Raw genomic sequence first — 16,409 nt, forward strand, 5'->3', positions numbered from 1 at the left:
ATAAGATGAAAAAAAAGACAGTCAATCAAAAGGATTATTCTCTCTCCATCTCTTTCTCTTTCTCTTTGTCGCTCTCTTTCACTCTCTTTCTCTCAGAACTGTAATGAACGGCCACAGCGAAGAACAAAAAACAGAATAATGATTCTGAAAACCCTCCAGGGTTGAGTTACTTAGTTTCACTTGTCATGTTGGAGTAGAGAGAAACTGATGATTTTGGTATCGAAGTACATGGTCTTCTCTGACTGATGACACTTGTGTTTTGGTGGTGGAAAATGTCTCCACAAAAGAAAACAACAGGGTGTTGTAAAAGGGATTGTGGTAAAGCTCTTTCTCTATACATAGGAAAACAAATCTTTTATTATTTTCTTAATCTCAAAATTCATATGAAATACCTTTGGCAATATACTGCATGTCATCATTTCAGAGTCAATGTTTCAGTCTCACAACCACAGGAACTCTGTCTCAATCAGCTTTCAGAACATTCCGGAGCCCTCCGCAAGAGCAGGCCAAGGGTGAGAGGATGGTCCCTTCCAATGGGGGGGGGGGTCGCACCGCTGGGGCGCGGCGGCTCTGTTCTGTTCAGTCTGTGGAAGTGTGTCAGAAGCAGCAGGACTCCCTGCGACTCTGTTCAGTCTGTGAAAGTGTGTGTCAGAAGCAGGACTCCTGTGACTCTGTGTCGGGCTGCAGGGACACCTTCTCCTGCTCGGCGTGGTTTCCATTGTGGAGAACTGCATACCTGTGACCGCAAGGAAAGAGAAAAAAAAAACGAGAAGAAACATTATTGGGATCAGTTCAATATCCTCTAGGAAAGCCACTCCACTGTCACCGACACCCTCAACCATCACCGACACCGTCCACCATCACCGGTCACCGTCACCCTCTGCGCTCCACCAAAACACGGGACATTAGCTCTCGACGCTACCGGCCCGAGGAGCAGGAGCAGAACTCGTCTAAGGACTGATCCTAAGCAGATGCAGCTGGCACCTGTGCCGGGGTCCCCGGTAGACGAGAGAGAGAGAGACGCTCAGTAAGTGCAGACCACAGGAAAAACACACATGCCCTCTCCAGCGCTGTGAGAGCCGATCTGTGTAAACCTTAGAGATTTGAGACAATTGAGTTTGGCAGGGCCGATGGCAGCTCCTCCAGACTCACACAGTTTGTGTTGGCCGTTCCACAGAAATAGAAACTTTTCACCTTAAAAGCCAAAGCCAGTAGACCGACCAAGTAGTCGTTACAGACTACTTGAAGCTATTGAGAATCACGGTTAGTGCATTTGGACATTTCATAAAGAAGATCAAGTTTACCGCTACGTATATGGAAAACATATAAAAACCTTCAAGTGAGCAAAGGATAAGGTCTACTATTTTGGCATATTCTGGGAAAACTGAAAAACCTTCATAAGAGCAGACTTAACTAAACTAAACATTCATACTCCACTCCACCATCACCGTTGAGAAATATTAATTGGATTTAGCCATTATCATTAAAAAAATTCAAGCTCTATTAAGCAACATTAATTGGATTTAGCCATTATCATTAAATAAACATCCAGTACAGCGTTCACCACTGGTTGTTGATTATTCCTGCTCCGTGTGTTTCTGCTCACTGATGGATTATCTAATCTTAGTTAATGAAATGCTAATGCTAATGCTAACCCCCATGGCCACACTGACAATGCTAGAAAGCACCCCCCTGACTCTGCGGGTCATGCCATGTGACCTGTCCTCCTGAAGAGACCAATGGAGATCTGTATCACACAGGCCCTAATGCAGACCTTTTGTGCAGACATCATGTAATACAAACAGCTCACTCTCCACCACAGGTCAAACCCAATAAAAAAAATAAAAACGGATGTCTTTGCATTGTCATCTAGTGTCAAGAGGCTCCTCGTGAGGCAGCGTTTGAAGTTCACTGTAATTCCATTAAGTGTGACCCTTGTGTGTGTGTGTGTGACTGTTCATACCCCTTCATTTGTTCTCCTCACACCAAGCAGGTCAATTCCCACCTAGGGATTATCGCATGTGATTGCATCACACACAGTCAAGTGTTGTGTTTGTCCTTTTCATCTCTCGCTGGTTAACTCAGAGTGGCACATACATCTGTGGCTAACCGGCAGTGGTCGGGGTCATCCCTGAGACGCATGTTTAGCTTATGTAAACAGTGTATGTGTGTGTGTGTGTGTGTGTGTGTGTGTGTGTTGTGTGTGCGCGCGCGCGTGTGTATGTGTGTGTGCATGTGTATGTGCTGGTCTATTTTCTGTGTGAAGGACAATGATCACCAGCGCTGAAGAGGTCACGAAAACCATTAAAGCCCGCTCTGATAAACAAGCAGACCCGGCCACTTCCTGCCGGGCAAATTGGCCGTGACATTCAGCTTTGGAAAAAAAAGAGAAGGGATAACTGAGGAAAAAACTCGGAAAACCTCTAATGTTCCGGGTTTAAAGAAAGGAAACGTGCAGCAGGTTTCCAATGGAGCGAGACCCCAAATCGTTGCCACATTTCGGTCTTCGTGTTCAACAATGCGCTGTTTGGGACGGTGCAGTGATCTCTACAAACAAAGCTCTGAAAGAACTACAGGCAACAATGAGCAGAGAATGACAAAGAGGACGGAGAAGGAGAGAGAGAGAGAGAGAGAGAGAGAGAGAGAGAGAGAGAGATGTGTTATTCCATGTGAGATATGGAACTTTACAAACATTCTCAATGACAGGTCCTTTGTCATGGAAATGTTTTTCTCTCCCCGTGCTGTTGGCTGCACGAGCACCAATCACTAACCAAATAAAGGAGTGCTCGGCGTAAGAACCGATTACAACCAAGTATCTTAAAATAAGTATCTGAGGAGGTGCTGAGATAAGGAAGGAAGCTTACAAAAATAAACCCTAATGCTGTTTGGCCTGAGCTCATACATTTAGTGAATGCATGCTGAAGACAGCCAGTCTGGGGGACCTGTGTGAATAAACTGCTCCTTACTGCACACACACACGCACACGCACACGCACATGCACACGCACACACACACACACTACCACCTGCCTCTTTGTCTGAATCCTCCACCACATATAATCCCTAATGTATGATATGAACTGGCGGAGCTCATCCACAATGAACTGGAGTGGTGTGTGTGTGTGTGTGCGTGTGTGCGCACACATGTGTGTGTGCGTGTGTGCCAGCACCCTGGAAACACCCAACCACAATGTCTTTGCCGCTTGCAGAGAGAGACATGGGAACACTGCAGTGGATGTGAGCATGCTGTGTACAGAGACAGACATCCAGCTGATGGCCATGTGTAAACATCACTCTGTTTATGTGTAGGAGGTCCTAGAGGTACCAGGACACACGACGCCATGCACCAGGCCCCAGTCACACACACACGCAGACACACACACACACACACACACACACACAAATAGATGAAAGAGATTAGTGGAGAGGAGAGAAGACGAGAGGAGACGAGAAAACAGGTGGGAGGGGTTGGATAGGAAAGGAGAGAAGAGGGGGGAGAGGAGAGGAGAGGGGGAGAGGAGAGGAGAGAAGAGGGGGGAAAGGAAAGAAGAGGGGAGGGGAGAATAGAGTAAGAAATTCAGCGTGAGTGACTCATCCAGAGTAAGTGGTGTGGAAGCACCTCTACATTAAGGAAAGGTCAGTTTCTCGGCTCGGAGACGAAAAACACCCATTTCCTTAGAAAAGAGACACACTGACCCAATAAAAAAAGAAGTATATACCTCCAGAGAGATATATGAGGTTCTAAAAGGGAACCTGAAGAACAGGGTCTCCGACGGAGGGGGGGGCAAATTAAACAAAATGAAGTGAAGTCTCTCGCCCAGGCACATTGCTTAAAAAGGAATCGTCGCCACTCAGCTCATGTATATATAAACACACACTGGAGCTCAGAGGAGCGAGGGCAAGGGACAGCCATCTCACCATCACTCAGACCCCTGTGGCGTACACTCAGACGGATCTGAGCCTGCACCGCGCCGGACCCGACCGCTGGCTGGGTTATTAATGCCTTGCCTGAATTCAGCTGGCTTCCTGCTAACAACCCTTTCATCTAAACAAAGTTTCCTGTGGGAATGGCTTCATGCGCTTCCGCTGAACTAGGCCAGTGAAGCGCATTAATGACCTAATTTTACCAGCCGTATCAGCACACAGCAATTATTCACTGATAAATATGTCAAAAGCTGTCAAACATAGTCCATAAAACAACCGTCTGACAGGCTGGTGGTTTATTCCCAGGCTGCTGGCAGCATGACGGGAGGACAGATTTGATGGTGATGTCTCTGTGTGTGTGTGTGTGTGTGTGTGTGTGTGTGTGTGTGTGTGTGTGTGTGTGTGTGTGTGTGTGTGTGTGTGTGTGTCGGCAGACGTCAGGGTGGCCTGTGTCTGGCATGTGTGCTTGGAGGGCAGAGATCATGGTTGATTATCGATGGTATTTGTGCTACTGTGTACCATGCCACCACTGCCACCAACCACCGCCTCCATCTAGTGACCACACACAAACACACACACACACACACACACACACACACACACACACACACACACACACACACACACTCACCAGTATCCTTTGCACATACACACCCAGACTGACATGAATCCACTATGCAAAATCATTTACAGTTTATATTGTATTCCATATGTTGACTGTCCACAACAAACAGTGCATTTCATAAAATGGATTCTCTTTTTCTTCCTCCAACATGAAGGTCACCATGTTTCCAGAATCTTTCCTCAGTGCTGTCTTCTGTCAGTCACTCGAGTGACATGTTCCGCGCTGTGTGTGTGTGTGTGTGTGTGTGTGTGTGTGTGAAGGCTCAGGTGAATGAGCTGCTCACCCTGCTCCTCTTGATACCATCTGTAATTTCCAACTCCTGAAGGAGGAGTGATGGCCAATCTAGCTCACAGACCCACACCTCCTGCAGCAGGAGGAGGGATGACCAATCTAGCAGAGAAACACATGTCTCTTATAGGAGTAGGAGGGTTAGCTCAGCAGGCCTTGTGAGCCATGAGAAATAGACCATGAGAGATGAGAGATGAGAGATGAGATCATGACATCATGAGATCATGACATCATGAGAGATTAGAGATGAGAGATGAGATCATGACATCATGAGAGATGATAGATGAGATCATGACATCATGAGAGATGAGAGATGAGATCATGACATCATGAGAGATGAGATCATGACATCATGAGTGATGAGAGATGAGATCATGACATCATGAGAGATGAGATCATGAGAGATGAGATCATGACATCATGAGAGATGACATCATGAGATCATGAGAGATGAGAGATGAGATCATGACATCATGAGAGATGAGATCATGACATCATGAGAGATGAGAGATGAGATCATGACATCATGAGAGATGAGATCATGACATCATGAGAGATGAGAGATGAGATCATGACATCATGAGATCATGACATCATGAGAGATGAGAGATGAGATCATGACATCATGAGAGATGAGATCATGACATCATGAGATCATGACATCATGAGATCATGACATCATGAGAGATGAGATCATGACATCATGAGAGATGAGAGATGAGATCATGACATCATGAGAGATGAGAGATGAGATCATGAGTGATGCCACAGCAGAGCAGAGCAGCCAGTTAGCCCTTGTCTTCAGCACCTGATTAATCTGCAGCACAGCCCTGGAGGAAACACATTCACATTAACACACACTCACACACACACACACACACACACACTCATTTCCACACATCCCCTTAGATCCTCCCTCTTTTCCTCTCTGTTGGTTTTCTGTATTTTCTCCATGTGTGTGTATGTGTGTGTCTCCTCCCTCTCTCTTTCTCTGTGTATGTGTGTGTGTGTGTGTGTATCTCTCTCTCTCTCTCTATGTCTTTCTCTCTCCCTCTCTCTCTGTGTGTGTCTTTCTCTCTCCCTCACTCTCTGTGTGTCTATCTCTCTCTCTCTCTCTCTGTCTTTCTCTTCCTTTCTATTTATGTGTGTGTGTGTGAGCCTTTATCTCTCTCTCTCTCTTTTTATCTGTATCTGTATGTGTGTGTGTGTCTTTCGCTCTCTCTTTCTCTCTTTCTGTTTGTCTGTCTGTTTGTGACTGATAATGATATGTCAGGGAGTTTGTGGTCTATGGTGTTCTAATGAATCCAAGTGACTTTTGAAATCTTCATCAATCCAGTGATTAACCAACCTGCACTGCTGCATGCTGCTGTCCCATGCTGGTGTGTGTGTGTGTGTGTGTGTGTGTGTGCGTGTGTGTGTGTGCGTGTGTGTGCGTGAGTTGGTCTATGGTGTTCTAATGAATCCAAGTGACTTTTGAAATCTTCATCAATCCAGTGATTAACCAACCTGCACTGCTGCATGCTGCTGTCCCATGCTGGTGACGGGGTTTCTTAGGCCGACACTCTTCTAGACAAAAGACCACGAGGCGAATCAAAGGTTATTGGAGGTGTATTTCAAGGTGCTCCTGCAGGGAGTCAATACCAACATCGAGTAGAGGCAGGCAAAAGACTAAAGAGCCTCACAGTGTTACAGGTTAAATACCAGTCAATCATGGGAGGATACCTTGGGGGTGATAGGTCAACATTGGGGAAGGTTCTACAGGTCAAGGTTGGGAAGAGGAGGTGAGTGGGAGGGGATTTTCTTATGGAGGAACACACACAGGCCCAAAATGGAGAGGGGCAGGGGGATGTCTGCTGGGGCCTTTAAACAAAGGTGTACTAAGACTATCAATAGACATGGCACACACACACACACAAACACAGGAGAACATGCCTGCAATGCAATGTAAGTCTATAAATTAATGGTAATATCAATTTCCATCACTGGTGTGTGTGTGTGTGTGTGTGTGTGTGTGTGTGTGTGTGTGTGTGTGTGTGTGTGTGTGTGTGTGTGTATGTGTGTGTATCTTTAGCCTGCAGAGGCTCCTCGGGCGTCCATGGGCGTCATGTTTGGTGACAGAGAGCAGACACAGACCTGTTTCATAAGAGCAGCTATTCCACCCATAAACATGTCAGCACTGCTGTTAAGACTGGAGAGGGGAACTCACACACTCACACACACACACACACGCTCACACACTCTCACACTCGCACACACCAATAGAGAGGGCCGGGGGGCCCACGGCCAGGTGCTGTTGTGTATGTATGTATGTGTGTGTGTGTGTTTGTGTGTGTGTGTGTGTGTGTGTGTGTGTGTGTGTGTGTGTGTGTGTGTGTGTGTGTGTGTGTGTGTGTGTGAGTGTGTGTGTGTGTACGTACGTACGTGTGTGTAAGTGTGTTTGTGTGTACGTATGTGTGTGTGCAGGCCAGCAGTAAAATTGATGGGGCTGCTGTATCAGGGGCCTGAACACACAGAACACATCAGTGTACAGTGCAGTGCAGGAATGCAAACACTTCCCCCACACCTCCCATGGAGTAAACATGTGTGTGTGTGTGTAGGGTGGGACCCTGGGGGATCTTGGGTATACTGAAAATATTAGCTTGCGTGTGTGTGTGTGTGTTTGTGCATAGTGGCAGGTGGCCTAGGGTGGATCTTGAGAGAGACGGGCCTGAACTCTGTGACTTTGAAGGGGCCCGGTACCTAAGCAGACCTGCCCTGGGGCTGACCCCTCCACTGAGACACGGCCGGCACATTTAGACTGAGTGGGATAGGGCCAGAGACACACGGCCGGCACATTTAGACTGAGTGGGATAGGGCCAGAGACACACGGCCGGCACATTTAGACTGAGTGGGATAGGGCCAATGAGAGACACGCTTTGATTCTGGGAGAGAAGATCAACAGAGACCCAACAATTTGGTCTGATTAGCTGGTCAATGAGTACTGTGGATCTTACAGTGAGTTCCTGTAATATAGCCCAGCCAGGGTTAGAGAAACCAAGAGGGAGAGAGAGAGAGAGAGAGAGAGAGAGAGAGAGAGAGAGAGAATGAGAGGGATGGTGACAGAAAGAGAGAGAAAGAGAGGGGGAGAGAGGGGGAGAGAGGGCAAACCAGGACAATTCCTCCAGCATAACCACGCAGCATAAGTGAGAATGTGAGATATGCTGGGGCAGAACTCCCAGAGGAGGAGAGGGAGAAAGAGAGAGAGAGAGAGGAAGAGAGGGAGGAAGAGGGAGAGATGGAAAGAGAAAGAAGAGGGAAAGAGCAGGAGAAAGACAGAGTCAGTTCATGGATGTGTGGTTGGCTGTGGGAGTCCACAGTTAATCAGAGCTCCAGCCGGATGATTGATGCGCCAGGCAGCCACATGTGGAAAGACACCTTTACAAAGGCAAGCCAAAGGGTCTGTTTTAAAGGAGTGTGTGTGTGTGTGTGTGTGTGTGTGTGTGTGTGTGTGTGTGTGGGTGTATGGTGAGAGAGTGAAGGACAAAAATGCTACAGAGAAAAAAGGCGAATCTCAAACTGTCAAAGTTACTGTCTTCAGGAGGGTTGTGTGTGTGTGTGTGTATGTTTGTGTATGTATGCATGTGTGTAAGTGTGTGTGTGTGCATGTGTGTGTGTGAGTGCAGTGTGTATGTGTGACATCCTAACTTCATTCCTATACAGCTCATGGTTTCATTTCTTACTTAATGAGAGTCTGACATCACTCATTCATCAGTCAACACACACACCACGTGTGAGACTTCACTCATTCATCAGTCCACACACACACCACGTGTGAGACTTCAGGGATGAGAGCCGCCGGCCCTATCATCACACTGAGAGGCAGACACAGCAGTCACTGGAGACACACTCATTCAGACAGAACACACTCCACTCACACTCTCACTCAGCTACAACTGTTCTAAGCTGTCACTACATGGAAATCTGTCCCCGAATCCAACTGACCGGACCCTAGATGGGAGCATCCATACTCCATCTCTCTCCATCCCTCTCTCCTATGCATCCATACTCTCTCTCTCCATTTCTCTCCATCCCTCTCTCCTATGCATCCATACTCTCTCTCTCCTCCCTCTCCTTTGCATCCATACTCTCTTTCCATCCCTCTCTCCTCTGCATCCATACTCTCTCTCATCTCTTTCCATCCCTCTCTCCTCTGCATCCATACTCTCTCTCTCCTCCCTCTCCTTTGCATCCATACTCTCTCTCCATCCCTCTCTCCTTTGCATCCATACTCTCTCTCATCTCTTTCCATCCCTCTCTCCTTTGCATCCATACTCGCTCTCCATCCCTCTGTCCTCTGCATCCATACTCTCTCTCTCCACCCCTCTCTCCTAGGCATCCATACTCTCTCTCTCTCCATTTCTCTCCATCCCTCTCTCCTCTGCATCCATACTCTCTCTCTCCATCTCTCTACATCCCTCTCTTCTCTGCCTCCATACTCTCTCTCTCCTCCCTCTCCTTTCTCTGTGTCTCCACTGAGAGTACTAAGGCAAAGGCCTGTTGGCAGAAGCCTCTGTTGCTGACAGTGGATCCCACAAGCAAAAAAGACCTGACTAGCGGAAATCTGCTGTTTACCTGCTGTGCTGAGTGTTGTCCCAAGAGGGGGCAGACTGTGGGTGTGTGTGGGTGTGTGTGTGTGTGTGTGTGTGTGTGGGGTTGGGGGGACGCCAGGCATTTATAATTCATAGCAGAGTGAACGAGGGTGGCATGAATTGTGGTAACAATTAAATGTGAAACCTTCATCGTTGAGACGTTCATTACCATGTCATAAAAAAAAACATGGCATGAAACAGAGCACGTATTGCTGAAGCTAGTTCCAGAGAAGTGACCTCATTTATCTTGATTGTCTTTGGGTCTAGTCTTTATGATAGCGATGAAGATGATGACATGTGTTGCCTGGCCCAGTTTCCTGGGTGTTTTGACTGCTTGGTAATGAGCTGTTTTATTGGCCTTCCACACTCTGCTTACTGACGTTGCCCATAAACACAGGCCTCGTCTGATCTCACAACCACCTGCGTTCTCTTCGGGCCCAGCTAGGTGGGAAACTGCTGACAGTGATGGACTTATGTTAATGATTTAGTCATGAAGCCTCTAGTTTTACACAAGCCAAAAACCCCATTCACATGAAATTATATATAGTTTTTAAAAGGAACGCTTTCATGTCTTTCCAGGTCCACAGACCATCATCTGAATATGCATGAAAATAAATCAATCATGCATTCGGACTTCTGTCTGTCTGACATTTACTTCTGTACTTTTTTTTTTTGTTCTTTTACCGTAAGTTTCACTTATTTTGCTGACAAAGAGCAGGCCTCTCCCAAATGGAAGGAATTAGTCTGCGCTCTTCATGGCGCTGTCAGCGAGACCTGCCGCTGGGCCCGTGCCAGCACTACCACGAACCCGACGACGACGGCCGCCCCGTTTCACTTCCGTCTCATCCGTTAAACAAACACGTATATTTATGCGATGCCCTGACAGCATTAAACAAACAGCCCTGGATCCCATGCTGCTCGTAGATCACACACACACCTCGTCGAGAGAAGCGGAATGTGTGTGAAAAAGACACTTTAGACGGCCAGAGAGGAAGCCTGCCTTCTCTCCCTGCGTGAACAGTGTGGAACTCCACTGCCCTGTTCAACTGGACCAAAAAGCCTCAAAAGCCCTCTGGCCAATTTGTCATTATCTTTTCCTGCAAAATACATCACTGAAAACAGCACACTGCAAATTTCAACTGCTAGTAACATTAAACCTACGCCTGCTTTTTTAACCTCACTGCTAAATGTATTCACGAAAATAACATAAATCACATGTCATTACTGACCGAGACAAGGATAAGTTCCTTTTGAATGAAGTCAGTCTCTTCCAGCTGCTATTAAGCCCTGTTCCCTCTTTGTTTTTCCTTTCAGCATAGTCGATATTAAAATGGACTTTGTGCTTGATTTGCTGTAACATCACAGTGTCTGTGAACCCGCTGTCAGTGAGTGTGGAGAAATGTTCCGTGACTGATGATCCATGTCCATTGCTCCCTTCAGGCTTCAGAAGTCAATGGAGACATGAGGCCATGAGACCAAGAGACCATGACACCACGGAGCAACACTAAGAGCAGGGGACCAGCGTAACGTACACACTCGTAAATTTCCTGGTTTATAGCACCTGGAACTGGACCACACGCAGATCGTATGCGAGGCGTCGCTGTTTAAACACACTTCTACTGAAGGACACTAAATCCCCAGGCAGACCACAGACACACACACACACACACAATCACACACACACACACACACACAGATATGGCCCAAAACCCACACCGTGAGCAAGCACAGGTACTATGGCAGCATAATGGAAAAGCCAGTCCAGCATTATTCATCTCTGTTCCAGTCAGGGCAACAAAACACACACACACACACACACACACAGAGATATGGCCCAAAACACACACACACAGATATGGCCCAAAACACACACGCACGCACACACAGTCATGGCCCAAAACACACACACACACACACACACACAGACACACACACACACAAACACACAGATATGGCCCAAAACACACACACACACACACACACACACACAGATATGGCCCAAAACACACACACAAACTGTACGGAAAAGGCCCCTGGAGTCCAGACCGAAACTCCTGCTGTGTCCTCTTCAGCACACACACCATCCCCCCTCAGAGGGTTTAGGCTGGGGTTTAGGCTGTGGAGGTTAGTTCCTGTTTGTGAAATGTTCCAGTCGAGGAGGCAGTATTGAACAGGCAATTAGAGTAAATAACGCCCAGAACCCATTAGCAACCCTAACATTAGCAACCCTAACATTAACAGAAGAGCAATCAAGAGCAAAGGGTTAGTCACGGCTTAGGAGAAAGGTAAACTCCACAAGTGAAATGTGACAATAGCCTGAGCAGCACTGGGTGGATTACAGAAGCCCTTGGCTAAGAGCACCAGGGTCTCAATCTGAGGCCTCTTACGCAACAATCACTCTTACGTAACTCCAGCAGACTCATATCACAGCTACATACTAATGTGACACTACACACTATTATACTACACACTATCACTATCATACTACACTACACAGTATCACTATCATACTACACTACACTACACTACACACTATTACTATCATACTACACTACACTACACTACACTACACACTATTGCAGTCATACAAGTCTACACACTATCACTATCATACAAGTCTACCCACTATGACACTACAGTACACTACACACTATTACCATGGGTTTGGTATATTTCATATGGGTTAGTTGAGCTGTTACTGCTGGGCTCACTGACAGGTCCCAGCCCTGACATATTTCACAGGCAGCTGTGGAGTTGGTGTGTTTCAGAAGAGTAATGGCCGTGTAGAAACACACACTAACAGTGCTCTCATTGGTGTAGCCATGACAACAGCATCATTACAATGACATAATGGCCTCCGCGTTTTGTCACAGATTGATGTGACACCCATCCGGAGGTCCGTAATTACACCTTGACCTACATTCAGTTCTGCACGGTTCCATGTCACATGTGTGAGGTTCTGTCAAAACAGGAGAATTATCTGCCAATAGAGTCGCTCGAGAACCATGACTACATGCTCTTTATGGCTCTGTCAAGGTCGGAGGCCTGAGAAGTGCACAGGATGAGGCGCCGGCCGAATCAATGGCACAACTTTCACTGGGTGATGGAGGGTGATGGGAGAGAACTGAGGGGAGAGGGGGGGGGGGAGACGTCGAGCTGGTCTTTGACTACGTATGGCAGTACCATTCAAAGAGCTATGACAACCATCATGCTTACAGCTCTGTAAATGGCGCTGCCATCTGCATCACTGTGTCTCCGATAGCCCCCCCTCAAGTCCCGCGTCTGCAGAGGAGACAGAGAGTGACGACACACAGAAGGAAAGAAAGAGACTACATCTAGATCTAATCTATCTAAATGTCTATCTAACATGTACAGATAAAAAGACAGACACAAAAACAAAAGCAGAGAGAAAGAAAGAAAAAAAGAAAGAAAGACAAAGATATATGGACAGTGAAAAAGAGAGGGTTTAGAGAGATACAAGACATGCAGAGAGAAAGAAAGGCATATAGAGTACATGCATACATACATACATACTGTATGAAAACAGGAGAGAAAGAGAGGTGTGGATAACTGCGAATGAAGAGTCTGGCGTGACACCGGTGATAGTTAATCAAATGTGTGTTTGAATGGGTATGTGTGTCGGGGAGGATGTGTGTCAGAGCGGTTGTGTGTTCAAGGAGAATGAGGCGTCGGTGAGTTGGGAAGCATTTGTCATGAGAGTGAGATCGATTTCAGACGCGCCGCTCTCGAGCAGAACTCCAGCACGATCCCGTGCTCTGTGCCATCACTCCGTGACAAATGTGCTGACATGAAAACGTGGGAAGGAACAAAAAAAACGCAATTGAAAAAAGAAACGACCATTTATCATCGATATTACAAGTCCTGGCACAAATGTGATGTGATTATTTCTCTCGAAAATGCCATAATGCGTGTGCACTGATGAAGAAGCAGATAAAGATATGATTAAACCCAGATGAAAGAGTTTTGTCTTAATCAGATGAGTTCCCTCCCATAGTTCTCCCCTGACTCCTGTCTCCTTGTGAGATAAAAACCTTCCCATCTCCAAAGAGGGAGTGTTAAGTGCCCTTGCTCTCGCTCGCCGGCACAGCTGGTGACTGCGGGCTGTAAATGATCACCTCGATTAGCCTGGGCTTCAGTTAATGTGCCTCGGGGCTGGAGGCAGGAGTGCTGTCGTTAAAAGTTTGAACGGGGTTGTTGTGCTCAAGGTGACATCTCCAGCTCTATGATGCTGCCTCCACCGATGTCTTTACTGTGGCCACGGAATGCTTCTCTGCACTGCATACAAAACTGGACACAGAACTCTGAACGATTGAATTCCAAATTCACTTTAGATTTCTACCAATCCTCTATCTATTTTATGCAGACAGGTCAAGAATTGTCTTTCTTGAACAAAATAATGAGTGACAGTTATTCTTATCAGGTTTGGTGTTAGATTGTTTTTCCTGCTTTTCTGTCATTCCTATCTCTGTTCTTTAAGTTCTGAACACCCAGGGATATGGACGGAGTTCTACACCCAGGGATATGGACGGAGTTCTACACCCAGGGATATGAACAGAGTTCTACACCCAGGGATATGGACGGAGTTCTACACCCAAGGATATGGACGGAGTTCTACACCCAGGGATATGGACGGAGTTCTACACCCAAGGATATGGACGGAGTTCTACACCCAGGGATATGGACGGAGTTCTAAGCCTCTCATCTCACTGTTGTGGCTCGTGGTTTCCTGTCTCTGCTCCTTAAGGGGAAATGGTCTGAGCTCATGGTTGTGGGCTATGAGTATCTTCACCAGCAGATGCCTCACAGTTGAGCCCATCTCCTCCTCCACGGGCCGTGTGTCTGTTTCATCACTCTCACCTCCCGGGAGCAGACGCTCGCTCGCTCTCATCCCGCTCCAGGGTGCCGGGCCGTGACCTCACATTCCAGCCCTTCTCCGGCGGCGGCTTCCAGGCAGCGTGCCGCGGTGTGTGTAAATTTGAACCATCCCGGAGAACCGGCCGGAGCTCTAAGTCAGACGTGGTCTCCAGCCCGCCCCGCGACCAGTGATTGGCATTTATTATGTGTGGTGCAGACTAACTGGAACCTCAAGGACTACATGATCTCTACCAGGAAGTGTCTGCGTAAGGGGGGGGGGGCGGGTAGTGGTGTGCGGGGACCACAGATTTAGTCAGTTAAGGACAAATGGTGTATCAAACACACACACACACACACACACACACACACACACACTGGGATGATGGTTCCTGTGTCATCTTGTGAGAACGAGGTGTCAGCACACCTGAACAAAAACAAGCTCTGCTGAGGACCGGGGCCAAGTTAGGAAACGGCGTCACAAAGACAGCACCGGAGAAACGGATGACTGTACCAACATGCTCTCCCTTGCCTACAGTGAGCACGCACTCAGAGTCTGCAGCGCTTGGCTCCGGCGCTGATGCGCTCCCTCCCTGCCTTTTGTGGTGGCACTGAAAGGGTCTGGCATTCACTGTGATTGTCTCATTCAACAGCCTGTTGTTCACAGGGTCATTTAGCGTGCTAATTAAAGTTAGCGTTGTGCAGTTTCTCGGAAAGAGAACGCGAGTGGGAGCACTGAAGAGGGTTAATAGTACATTCTACTGCATGATATTATACTTCAGTAATTGCTGCTAAATGGTGTGTACGTGTGTGTGTGCCGTGTGTGTGTGCCGTGCGTGTGTGTCTCTGTGTGTCTCTGTGTGTGTGTGTGTGTGTGTGTGTGTGTGTGTGTGTGTGTGTGTGTGTGTGTGTGTGTGTGTGTGTGTGTGTGTGTGTGTGTGTGTGTGTGTGTGTGAGTAGGAAGTAGTCCTCTCTGTATCACTGGTCAAGCCCTGAGCATGACAATGACCTAAAGCCAGAAACCACATGAGGAAAAAGCGTCTGTGGTGTGCAGAGCTGATAATACATAAACCACATTTAGGCATTTTTACTATCAAATAAAACCACATAGTTTGGCTTTATGGGCGCTGCCTTCTGAAGCCCCTAAAAATAGACACACAGTATACTCAGGCTTTGAATGTCTCATTAATTTTAACGAGCCAAATGGCTTGAGTGTTATCAGAGCAGGCGAGAACGCTCTTCGTAGATCCAAATCTGCTCTCACAGGTCTGGCGTTCTCTCCGTCAGAGAAAGGGAGTTGCTGTGTGTATGTGAAGCACACACACACACACACACACACACACACACACACACACACACACACTGGACCATGTTTACAGAGGTTCTGCATCCCATGAGGAGGCAAAGTTTCACGCCAGAGTCCAGAGATGATAGACTGAGTGCCATTTTAAAAATAATGAAAATCAAAATGGGTCACGGCAATCTTTACTGGAAAAAAAGGAACCCATCCATAAAAGCACATGACGGCCTCCGCATGAACACCAGGGGAGATATTTCCTGTCACATGTTGAGTTGAATGTCTGTGAAAGATGAGAATGCCACCAACCGATGTGAAAAAAAAGGGTAAAAGAAAACTCACTGCGGGAGGTCATAGGCACAACCAAATGATTCCGGAAAGCGCACATCACAAGCCAAGTGCACAACAGGCAAACGGCGAAAGGAAGGATTCAGAGTGTGGAGAAGAGATGAGGTAGAAAAGAGAGAGGAAGAGAGAGACAGGTGAACGAGAGAATGAAGAAGAAAGAAACAGGGAGAGAGAGAAAGAAAAGAGAGAGAGAGAGAGAGAGAAAGCGAGGGAGAGCGGGAGAGAGAGTGAGAAAATGACTCACTTGAGGGTTCCACGTAGAGCCTTAGACAGCAACTGGCCTAGTGTTGCAGAACCAGAGGAGGAATTTGGAGACAGAGGAGCAACCACTGGAGAAGGAGAAGAACGAAGGAAAAAGAGGAGAAAAAGGGATGAGAGTCAGGGAGAAAGGAAGGGAGAGAAGGAGAGAGGGAGAAAAGGAGGGAGAG

At 47.2% G+C, this 16,409-nt stretch overlaps 1 protein-coding gene across 5 annotated transcripts in view; it reads right to left on the reverse strand.

Annotated features, from left to right (window-relative positions):
* Positions 1–313: 313 nt before the first annotated feature.
* Positions 314–16,409, reverse strand: part of LOC105906153 (5-hydroxytryptamine receptor 4) — an 80,152-nt gene continuing 64,056 nt past the window's right edge. For 4 of the 5 annotated variants that reach the window (XM_031568938.2, XM_031568937.2, XM_031568939.1 and 1 more), the window contains exon 7: positions 314–736. In XM_031568938.2, the coding sequence (XP_031424798.1) occupies positions 649–736 (88 nt within the window). In that variant the 3' untranslated portion in view covers positions 314–648. Of the gene's footprint in view, positions 737–16,225; positions 16,311–16,409 lie in introns of all 5 variants that reach the window. The other variant, XM_031568940.1, reaches the window with a different exon arrangement.

Source organism: Clupea harengus, chromosome 6 (assembly GCF_900700415.2).
Source record: "Clupea harengus chromosome 6, Ch_v2.0.2, whole genome shotgun sequence".
In the NCBI taxonomy this organism is placed as follows: domain Eukaryota; kingdom Metazoa; phylum Chordata; class Actinopteri; order Clupeiformes; family Clupeidae; genus Clupea; species Clupea harengus.